Source organism: Hippocampus guttulatus, chromosome 10 (genome assembly GCF_054856545.1).
Source record: "Hippocampus guttulatus isolate MCC_2025c chromosome 10, RoL_Hgut_1.0, whole genome shotgun sequence".
Taxonomy (NCBI): Eukaryota; Metazoa; Chordata; class Actinopteri; order Syngnathiformes; family Syngnathidae; genus Hippocampus; species Hippocampus guttulatus.
Window position 1 is genome coordinate 5,605,140 of NC_141270.1, and position 11,733 is coordinate 5,616,872.

The 11,733-nt window shown below is 41.1% G+C and overlaps 1 protein-coding gene across 1 annotated transcript; it reads right to left on the reverse strand.

The window, feature by feature from the left end:
• Positions 1-254: 254 nt before the first annotated feature.
• lgalslb (lectin, galactoside-binding-like b) lies at positions 255-10,875 on the reverse strand. The gene is made up of 5 exons (XM_086122509.1): positions 10,592-10,875; positions 10,261-10,344; positions 9,736-9,824; positions 7,467-7,659; positions 255-4,429 (listed from the first exon to the last, which is right to left on the reverse strand). Exons 1-5 carry the CDS (start codon positions 10,634-10,636, stop codon positions 4,286-4,288), a joined length of 555 nt encoding a protein of 184 aa, XP_085978635.1. The 5' UTR covers positions 10,637-10,875; the 3' UTR covers positions 255-4,285.
• Positions 10,876-11,733: the final 858 nt, after the last annotated feature.

Consider the following 11,733-nt stretch of genomic DNA (forward strand, 5'->3'; position numbering starts at 1 on the left):
GAAGGACGGAGAGCGACACGGGTCAAAAAGAGAGGTTGCGAAAAGACACGGATCAAGTCCGTTTTGACATTTTTATGGATACGATTTTATTGTGAATAAACTACATACTGTATATCATCTAAAAGTGTGGGTGTTTAATTATTCATATGAATGTACAATTTGGATTAGTTGTATCTCACAGTTTATTTAAAAAAAAAAACAAAGTTCATAAATGCAATACACAGAGAGCGACCATAAATAACTATACAACAGTCTTTCCTAGAAGATGAGAAGTTTATTGGTTTTGAAAGGATCATTTCTTTCTTCATATCTTCTTTTTTTTTTAACAAAAGCAGCAGTCAGGAGACGAAAGAACATATGCAGAAGCCTGGTCTGGTCTAAAAACAGCAGCGGAGCAGTTTTAGGTTATTTTGGGGGGGATACCTCACCGCAGGAAACACTGCAGTGAAAAATGATACTTCAGTTGATTTTGTGGTTTAAAGAAAACACAACCCACAAAAAAAAAAAAAAAAGATTTTCCTAACATATACCGGTACCAGAACATTTTCATTGCTATTTAACCACCGAGTTGAGTTCATCGCACTGCTTGTAATGCTGCAATATATAAAAATAACACAACACTCAAAGGACACATCATGAAGTTTGTGACTCTTTCGAGGAATTCATAAAACCCTGAAATGACACATTTGACCATCCCAATTAGTTATGTACACCAAAGACTGTGGTCACTGTTTGTTCCTGTACTCGGTTATTTCTAAACAAATGGTTATTTTTCTAAATATGTACACCTAAAGTCCAATAGTACACACAGAAGACAATATAAATCAGTGGCAAAACATAACGTCTAGTTACAAAGAGGTGTGAAATATAAAAACACACCTGCTGTTTATTTATGATCAAATTACAATCAGGAGGAAAACATTCATATCTTTATTAAAGGAATATACTGTAGTGGTGCCTTGAGATAAAGGTGACTCGATTTATGAGGACTTTTTTTTTTAGACATGAACCATCGTTTGGCTGATTTTTTTTTCCCCCTCTGATTTGCGAGAATTAAAGTCGAGATAGCAGATAGTGGGGAAAAAAAACTTTACTGCCATCGCCAGTTTACGTTTATCGTCAAACTAAACATACAACAAAGAGAATGACACATTGAGTATTTATAACAATGTCCATTGAGTTGAATCAAAACTTTTGGAAAAAAAATACATTCTATTTATGTCATGGATAAATGTTAATTTATATCCATCACAATATATTTTGGGAGGGGGGGGCTAGATTGGTGTAATCTCCATTCATTTCAAATTAATTTATATCTCAAAGCACCACTGTACATGTAAATGGACACCTGAATTGGTTGAAATGAATGCTTTAGTGAACAAATACACAAGGAAAAACGTACCATATTGCATCTTTAGCCTCACGTTCCGAGTACAGAAATGTGTCAAGACGACATTTAAAAAGTTGCAGAAGTGGAAAACCAGAACACATTGCAGTCAGGATGGTTAAGGTTAAGACAATTGTGTAAACACACTTCTCCTCGATGGGATAGGAACACTCAATTTATCATTCAGCATCAATTAAACGCTTTAATCAGGTCCTAATTTACATTTTAAAAAACAGTCTTCATTTCATTTAGTGTATCAGTACCAAAAAACACCACAAGTAAAACTCCCTGTGTCCATTCTTTTCTCCAAGTCAACAACAAACACGTTACAATTTTTTTTATACAGGCTTTTTTTTCCCCTACACAAGTGAATGCGCTTGATAAAATGGTTGAAAGCAAAACGTGTCATTACAGTAGTGTACTGTAAGCCTGCAATACTGTAGAACGCCAAGCACAGTCGACACACAGAGCACGTTTTGTTCTGCTGCTGCAGTAATGATGCAACAGGCTGGAGGCGAGTTTCCTGTTTGCCTAAAAAAAGAAAAAGCTAGGACCGAGCGGTGTGAGCGCAGGAAGTTGGAGAGGGGGAAGAAGAACAGTCTAATTTGGGGTTTGAGATTTTCTTACATTCTTGTAGGTCTGCCTTTGTAAATGCTTCTATGTTACGCATATTCACTGACTTGTAGTATATTTTTTTAATGCTTTATTGGAATGAAGTTACTTTGGCGCTTGCTTCACTTCTTTTGAGTCTTTCTTTTACTCAAACTGAACGTAAAATGTCCAGTGAAAAGCATGTAAGTGGTACAGTGCATTTGTCATATTACAGCCTTGTTGTTCCAAAATTAAAAAAAAAAATCCATATCTACATAATAAAAATTTGAGAAGAGAAAAAAAACCACTGGCCAAAGATAGGTGTGCATGAGCTACAAACTATTTTATAATTATAGTTCCTCAAATTTTAGGGGTGCAAGCAGAATGACAAATTAGCATTATTTTGATACATATTCATTCTAAAGCTTTATGCATTACACCAAACCAAAATGTAATTGTGAGGTGCCGGTATTCTTTTTGTTTACTTGGAGTGGCCATCCTCACGCTGTAGTATCTGTGACTCTGATGGCGTGTGGCTTTAAAATGCAGGGTGAGTGATGTGGGAGCTGTTGTTGGCTCAGGATAGCGGCAGTCTATGAGTGAGTGCCAGTTATGTAGAACGTGCGATATAACAGAAGAAAATGACTTTATGCATTTTAGAATAAGGTTGTAACATAAAATCTGGAAAAACTGAAGCCCTGTGAATTTTTCTGGATAGAATCGTAGATGGGATGACTCAAATGAGTTTTGCCTCAATTCTCGATTTACATTCAGAACACGACCCGAAGCCGATTCTGCTTCAAGCTAAAATCAAAACTAAACCATCACCTCATAACACCGCCAAAACACTCATTTGTACCTCAAATAGAGTATAACACTCCAGGTTATGAGTTGCATATTTTATGCATGTGAGGCCTGGTTGCCAGTTTACATTGGAAATAAAAAAGTGTGACTGAAGAGGGGGTAAAAATGCAAATTTTAACACAAAAACGCCCACCGGTCAGAATTGTACTTCCTGTTTGTCTTTCTCCTCCCACGAGGAATCTTCATCAATTTAGACTATTTAGGTCATGTGTTGCCCTGACAACCAGGAGGGGGGGGGGTGGAGGTTGCTGGTGGGAGGTTACCCCAGAAGAACGCCAGGAAAAGAAGACGTAGCTGGAATACTCGACTCATCTTTGCAACGCGAGTTTTATTTTTGTGTAATAAAATCTAAACTGGGATAACTCTCGCAACATATTGATGCCCTTGAACTGGACGAGCAAGTGTTTCTGTATGTAAGTGATTCTAAAAGAATGGAAATGCAAGGCGAAATGCTCAAATGTTGTTTTAAATGAAAATTAAAATCATATGGACATGTCAAGTGAAAAAATATGGCCATTTTTAATTGTTTGAAATTAATTTAAAATTGCGTAAAAAAGAATAACATGAAAAAATATGGAGTTGGCAAGAGGAGAAACTGTGAGCTTTAGATTTGTTTATTTTTTTAACATGGAAATGGCAAGTCGATATGCTGTCAGGGTTATTTTGTGATTTTTTAAAATTTAATATTTAAATTATTTGTAATAAATTATATACGAAGTTGACAAGTGCAGAGGGTGTGAACTTTAAATTATGATGTTTTTATTTTAATTTTTTGAAAATCTAATGTTTCTTCTTTGCATAATTAAACAATATAAATAAGGCTTTATTTTTTGTTTTTTTCTTATTTAATTGGACACAATGTAAGCAATGTTTATTTAGTTCAATTAAATTAAATAACAGCATTTTAATGATGAAAAATGGAAAAAAGTTTTATAGTGATCTATAAAAAAAATCGGCATTCCCAAAAGTATGGAATAAAACATTTTCAAAATTTATAATTTAATGTTGAATTTTTTTTGTAACGTTTATAATTGAAAACATAATTACAACCGTTTTTTTTTTAAATGGGAATGGCATGAAGGGATGCTGCGAGTGTGACACTTAAAAAATATATATTTCAATTCTCATCTTTTCCCTTCAATCAACATTTGCATTCAAATTTAGAGAAGAATGAAAATAGCAAGTAAAGATGTTCACTGACTTGACAAAACTTACACCTGAGAAATAAATAAAACGAGAGCTTGCTGAATGGTGAACAGCACATTGAAAGAAGAATAAGAAGCAGAGGCGCCTTGTTGCAGGTGAATGGCGGTGCAGATGTGTGCGTGTGTTTGTGTACGTGCTCAAGTCCTTCATGCACACACACTCACCCTGCCGAGCTTCGTGCATGTGTGTGCATGTGTGTGCGTTTGTGTGTGTGTGTGCGTGTGTATGCGTGCGTGGTTAGCCCAGCTTGGTGATCTGTAGGTCTCCGTCTATCCGCACCGTGTCAATGGAGGCCAAAGATTTTACTTTGTGGTAAAAGTCAAAGAGCTGGTGTCCGTCCACGAATATCCGGAACCTCTGGTGCTCGCAGTGGATCTCCACCTGGAAGCGGAGGCACACTTGTGTCAAACACAACACTCAACGATTGGTAACCATAACAGTGTCGGAATACAAGCCATGGTGAGGTGAAAGTGTGGAAAAATGTGTTGAAAGCTTGCCACGACTCGCTCGGACGAGAAGCAGCTGGACGGAACCACATTGATCCCACTGGAGACTTTTTAGGGTGGATTTTCACACACGATCCAAGACAAAAGTGGATGAGATGAACAGCAAACCGTACAGCGGCAAAATCACTACTTTGGTTTAAAAAAAAAAAAAAAAGTTATCTTGCTCAGATTATCGAAGGCGGCATGGTTCAAATCATAATCTGTGGCACACCAACATAAAAATTGAGAATGTATTATGTTGGCTTCATTTAAGCAAGAGAATCAACAGAAATGATCCTGCTCACATTGACCTTTGTGGCACTCCGTTTTGAACAAAACAGCCTTAATTGCACTTAATGGGACTATTTTCCCTTGTTACCGGCAAAAGAACATCTGGACTTTCCATTTTAAGGCGGCATAATGCCACACGGCTCCCACGGAGTCAGTCTCCAATTACACGAGGAAACCGTCCCAAAGGTTGTCATAAGTTGCTTATTTGAAAAAGAGTCATTGGAGAGCGTTCAGATGTTCGTTTCCCCGAAAACACAAACATCTGATTTTGCATTTTCCTAAAAGGACACGATTGAAACATTTTTGTCACAAAGTAGACGACAATAACACCAGGAAAAGTCTCTATATTTAGCTAGCTGCTTTTTTTTAAAGGAGTCACTGCACTCCAGAGCCCGGATTCAAACCCCCCGACATCAGAACTGTGAGGCAGATTAGCTCACCACTTGTTCACTGCACAGTTTTTTTCACTTGAGAATCTTTAATTCAGTGGAAAATGTATAGCTAGCTGTCTGTGTGCCCTGCGATTGGCTGGCAACCGGTTCAGGGTGTCCCCCGCCTACTGCCCGAAGATGGCTGGGATAGGCTCCAGCACCCCCCGCGACCCTTGTGAGGATAAAGCGGATCGGAAAATGAATGAAAGCATATTACACACCACTCACTCCCCAAATTTTTGATTTGCTTTCCTGTAAACAAAGTGAACCAAATCAAGGTATGCACCAAACTATGAGTGAGCGTTTGAAGTTTGATGATGACAAAAGGAATGAATATTTTCCTTGCATTCATTCTGAACCAATCACTTTGGTTCTTGTCCAATGTAATATCGCAAGCCGACCCGGTTTAAAGTCTCCCAAAGTAAACGACGCAGCACCCTAGAATGTAGCAAACATCAGCATATTTGAGCGGAAGCCAGCAAACAAAACAACGCGTGTCACATGTCCCAATGCATTTCCTTGCATTGACGAGGAAACACGTCAGCCTTAATCTGCAGCCCGCAGCTTCTGGCCACTGAGTTTTATCAGTTGAATGCTGTTGACGCATTAGCATGAGGTTCAATCTACCAGAGAGGTACTTCTAATATTTTGGTCTCATTTTGGAAAAGAGCTTCTGTTCTGGACCTCATTAGACAATCGCGTGTATATTTTTAGATTCGTGCCATATGTGCTTGTCACCACATGAAGAATTACTAGAGCAGAAATATGTGGACTTGAGGTCACATGACATCAATTCATCACACGAGTTATCTCCAGCTGCCTTCATGGAGAAACAAGAGTGTGTATCTGCGTGGATGTGGAATTTCCTGTTTGCTAGTTCGTTGCAGGGTGCTGGAAAAAATGCTTTTCGTTATTTCCCAACAAATGGTGGACGGCATTTAAAACTCATTTTTGGCGCGGGCCACATTTTAGATACCGTTTCACACATACGACTGAAACCATATTAAGAAGTCAAGAATAACTGTTAATTCAACTATTGTTTAAGTTACTGTAATGAGGGATTTTGTAACAAGAAAATGCTTCCAATAGCTCTCTTATTTATTATAACTGAGAATTAAAAATTTTGGTGGGCATTTTAGAAAGGATCATAGAAGTTGCCATGTTTGAGCTGCTTTCACGGACCACATAAAATGATGTGGCGGGCCAGATCTGGCCCCCGGGCCTTCAGTTTGAAACCTGTGAACTTGAAGCTGGTTGACGATACGGTATACAGTACGTTATCGCCAGTGTAAATAATATGTCACAGGACAAGTTGCAGTAATATTTTGTAGAGGATAAAGAATATATGCCTGTGAGATTTTATTTTATTTTTTTAATTGTCTGTGTGTTGCTGCACCGTTGCTTGAAGCGTAATAACAGTGCAACATCGATGCTAGCTCTGTTAACCGTTCCATTGTGTTTTGTATTATTTGTTAGCATTAGGCAAAAGCTACGTCTTCTGGTACGACTTACTTTGTAGATGTGAAAATGTTGTGTGTGGATCTCTGTGTGAAAGAGGTGAAATAAACGTGATTAAGGAAAAAACAACTACGAAAAGCACGACATCAGCTGCTATCTACAAAATGAACAGGATTGTTGCAATCGTCCCACGAGGACAGATGTGGACTCGGCAGAACAGGTCCAAAGCGCTACGCAAGTCCAGTTACTTTGCCAGGACTGCAATTATTGTGCTGGACAAAACCGCAACATTTTTTATCACTGTCATCAAGACGCGGTTTCGTTTTATGGAAGGAAAACAATGGACAAGTGCTCATTGTCAACAAGTGAGCTTCAATCGCAAAACATGATTCACCTTTTTGTGAATGAAAATGTAGCGTAGTAGCACACCTTAAAAAAAATAAAAACAATTCAGCCCCAGGGGCTAGTTTCATCAATATGGGTGGACAATCGACATGTCTAACAGTACGTGCAAACAAGTAAGGGACAAATACCGCTAATTCAACAGGAAGTCGGCCATTTTGGTTGGAAGCAGCCATTTTGGCCTTGCATTTGGGCAAGCTCATACTAAAGAATTTGACCAAATGAGGTTTGTTTTGTTTGATTTACATCAAAAATTCTTCTAAAAAAATGCTATATATTTTCCAGGATGGAAAAAAAATCCAAAAATACACATTGGGCTTAGTCAATTTGTGACGAATGAAAGATTATTACCCGAAAAGGCTGATCTGGGATGAAAGGAAAATAGGCGGTGGAGGCCTCCTCCTCGGTCCACTTGCCGGCCACGCGGGCGTTGCGCAGGAACTGGCGATCCGAGAAGCGGGCGGTGAGTTTGAGGGCCACGTCGTACGCCGCCTCCTCCTTGTCCTTATCCTTCTCCCGGCCGCAGGTCAGGCTCACGTCAAAGCTGAAGCGTCAAAGGGGGAGGCAATGGAATCAACACACTGGTTGCCAGATGTTTCGGTCTGAAGGCTAATCTGGGATGATGGCTCGAATGAATCATAATCCCCGCTGCTCCTTTGGGCGAACATCCGGCACCCTGCAACTTGGTGTGCACACATGCGTAAAACTGACACTAACGAGCTTGAGACGAGACCCGGACAAAAGTATTGGGACACCTAAACGTGACAGGCTCGTCTGGCAAAGTTTCCCTTTTGGTCCAGTCAAATGTTAACATGAATAAAATAACGTGACATGGCTCGTGACATGTCAGAAAATAGCCCCAAATTGGGATAACCATTTTCCAATGTAAAAGCAGATGCTTGCAAATGTTTTATTTTGAAAAACAAACACAACCCCCCACCCCAAAATAAATCAGTCTGCTTTCATGCAGGACAACAAAAATGAGACATTTACATCTGAGAGCCCGAAATTCCAAGGATTTGGCCAATCTTAAATGAATAAAGGTCTCTATATGATTAATCGATTCTCAAAATAATGATCAATTCATTTGATGATCAATTAGCTGTCGAGGAACAGTTCCACCAGAAATAGAATGTTCAATTCTCATTGTTTTATCTATCGGGTTTATGGTCAATTTCAAATCAGAGTAACAAAAAAAAATCTCATACTACGTGTAGGCTACGTGACAAATTGGTGAATAACTAATTTTGAAATGAGAGGCCAGTAAAAACTGTTTTTTGAAATAGGATTCCATTTATTTTCAAAAGGGGCGTCGGGAACAAAAATGCTTGCAATATCGCAACATTTTTAAAAGTGAAGACAGTTTGCAATTTTGGTATTTGAGCAAGAAATATGTAGTGGATGCACATCATTTCCTTTGGCGGGTCGCATAAAATGATGTGGTGGGCCAAATCTGGCCCACGGGCCTTGAGTTTGACACCTGTGACCTATAGCGAGTAGGTCTGAAATGTAACCCCTGAGATCAACGAGATTTCACTGTCACCAAACATGTTGACAATGAGGATTCAGTGTGTACTAAAGTCTCACTCCATTGATGAAAGATCGACGTCGTCCCAATACATTAGTCCACCAGTAACATTGAACTTTTGTCATGAATGTGGCTAGCTGCAGTGAGCGATGAAGTCACCACGAAGCGGGCGGGGAGGCTTAATTCCACGTTGAACTTTCCATGTAGGGTCAAGTCACACCCAGACAAGTAGCTGCTTTTTTTTTTCCCCCCTCTCATACTGGAGAGGGAACGCCCTGACCGTCCTTGCATACTGAAAGAAGTTGCCATTCACCTTCATGTGGTGCGCATATCGGTAATTATTTATTGGATTGGGGTTGGGGGGGCTGGAGGGGTGGGGTGGGGGGGAATGGCTTGGCCTGTTCAACAAAAGGATTTCTCTTCTTCAGGGGAGGGCACCATAAGATTTGTGGGCCTTTTAGAATGCGGCCAGAGCAGTGTATCCCGTTTAAAAATACACTGAAGAATTGTCATACCAAAAAAAAAAAAAAAGTGACCCCCCCCCCCCCCCCCCCCCCCCGAGTGTTGTGCACGCACTCATGGCTAAGTACTCCCACCAGCATGAGGATCCGGTCCACATGCTGGGCGTCAGGTTTGACTCCCCCCCCCCCCCCCCCCCATTTGCCTTCGCTCACCTGCCTCCTTTCCATGATGTGCGAGCGAGCACTCATGGCAGAGAACGAGGCACTCTGAATATGCAACATTAGTGGACTATCCAAAAGGAAGATGCATTATCAGATGGCGAACTGCACGTCAAAATTACGCCAGACAGGCACTGAGGTGAGGGAAGGCGCTCAAGTCCTTATCTAGTGGGGAAGGAGGAACTCATGCGCAAGTGTCTCACCGGCCACTGTTTTAGCATCCCCCATCCCCAACCCCAAAAAACAAAACAGTTTAATGCTCCAAAATTCAGTACTACATTGTTTTCAGTCTTTGCAAGTTTTCTGCAATGACCTTGTGACTTGTAATTCATTCTAATTAGAAAAATGTTTATTTTTTTGTTTTGCTCATGAAAAAAAAATCCCCCCAAAAACCAACAATTTAAAACTCTACCTGTCTGGCTCCAGGTCCACAATGCCCATCACGATGATCTTTTTCCCGGGCCTCATGCCACCTCGTATACGTCCACTGAAGGGCACTGTCTGCACATACAAAAAACCCCCACACAGTCTACATTAAACATTATAAAATCCAAGTGAAAATGGCAGGGGGGAAAAAAAAATCACAATTTTCCTCTCCGTGTAGGGGTGGCCAGAGAGTGACATGGGTGGTCACCACATTGCTCCGCCCCTGAATGTGAGTTCAAATATATTTTTGTAGCTACAACATGGCCAACCATTGCCTGGGCGCCTCAGTCCAGGGTGTACCCTGCTTCTTTCGACAGAGTATTTTCTTCTCCCAAAAAACTCAAGCGATTTCTTATCTCTGAATTATCTGTAGGTGTGATTGTGACGGCTTGTTAATGTGCCTGTTACACAAATTAAAAATGCAATGTGTAATCCGGCCAGACGGCATGGAAATGGTTGAACCCCTCCAACACCCACCCCCCCCTCCCCACGCCGACTCATTCATTCCTACCAGCAGCCGTGCAAGATCCTCCTTGTCAGGTGAGATGAGGCCGACGCTCCCCAGCGAGTCGTTCAGCTGCTCGTCGTCCACCATCTCCAAAAAAAACAAATCATTTAAAAATGTATTAGAATACAAAGAAAGCGTCCTTGAACACAACAAGAGAGCCCCGACAGAGTGTGTCAATCCTCCGATCACCGGCGGGCCAGGTGAGCCCCTGCAGCCAGAACGCCTCGCCACGCAGCGTGCACAACGACGCGTTGTGGGAATCGAACACGTGCACGCAAACAAAGGAAGCGATACTAAACAACAATCCGCCGCGTCGGGCTGCAAGAATACTCACAATCGTGTCGTTTTCTGCTGCCTGCACCGCCATCTTGAGCCGCATAGGATGCTGTCTGTCCCGGAGGAAGAGGAGGAGAAGGAGGGGGAGGGTGAAGGGGAGGAGGAGGAGGAGGGGAATGACGAGCTGCCCTGCAGGCCGGTTTGGGATCGCTGTGTGTCCGCGTCGTGGCACTTCTTCTGCAGCCAGAAGGACTACAAGTGCGTCGTCGTCGTCGTCCGCCTTTCTGGCTGCGTATGGGCAGCCTAAAAGCAGTGGTAGCCGGAGGGCATCCCCACCTCGGGTGGCGGTTGTTTATCTGCTGACGTATGCTTTATTCATAATTACACACTCCCCAAGCTTAATCTCCGTCTGTTGGAGAGGGCTAATCACACACTTCACCCAATTACACGACATGGGCGTGTGCGGGTGTATTTTTAAACCAAGCCCAACGACCATCTTGTAGTGTTTAATTGGCAAGCCAATAGCGACCACAAGTTTCTTTAAAATCGTATTTATCTGCCCACATCCTAATTGATTGAATGCCGGGCCCCTTTGTCGGGCGCGTCTTTTATTTCCTCCGAGCATGCCAACGCGCTGCTGCCTCTATGTGGGCATTCGATGACATTACAAGCTACAAAGTCCAATCTGTTGAACTCGACCATAGACAATTTTACATGACAGTGGTCGTTTGCGCACGTTAAATAGCCGTCGTCTTTTTACATTCAGACACCTGAAAATAAAAATATATTTTCCCTTCACAGCTTTATGTGTATTTCACATATGTTCCTCACGACGTAGATTTAAAAAATTCCTGTTCAGGGTCGAGGTAAAAATGTTATGTTACGTTACGTTTCATGTTATGATTTTCAATTTTGGGTTTCCCGTAGGAATTTCCTTTTTTTCTCGACGGGCTTTCACGCGAGCCACTAGGTTTCCCTATACGTCATCACCAAGCGACAATGACAGCGCTGCTTTAAATGAGTGACCATTTATTTACTGTATTTTATCCGATTAGGGGTTGAAAAACAGGAGATCATGCGAATCATATATCATATATATATATATCATAATATATTATATACAGGTATATCATAATCACGTGATATAAATACATTTGCGTGACTATATACCAATCACCATATCGCTGACAAAATCTATTC

Bases quoted from the DNA above. Each gene is read 5' to 3' on its own strand.
- lgalslb (XM_086122509.1), bottom strand. From the start codon at position 10,636: ATGCGGCTCAAGATGGCGGTGCAGGCAGCAGAAAACGACACGATT. The intron at 9,825-10,260 runs GTAGGAATGAAT...TTGTATGTGCAG, and splicing joins AGGATCTTGCACGGCTGCTG to ACAGTGCCCTTCAGTGGACG. The intron at 7,660-9,735 runs GTAGAGTTTTAA...TTGACGCTTCAG, and splicing joins GTGGACCTGGAGCCAGACAG to CTTTGACGTGAGCCTGACCT.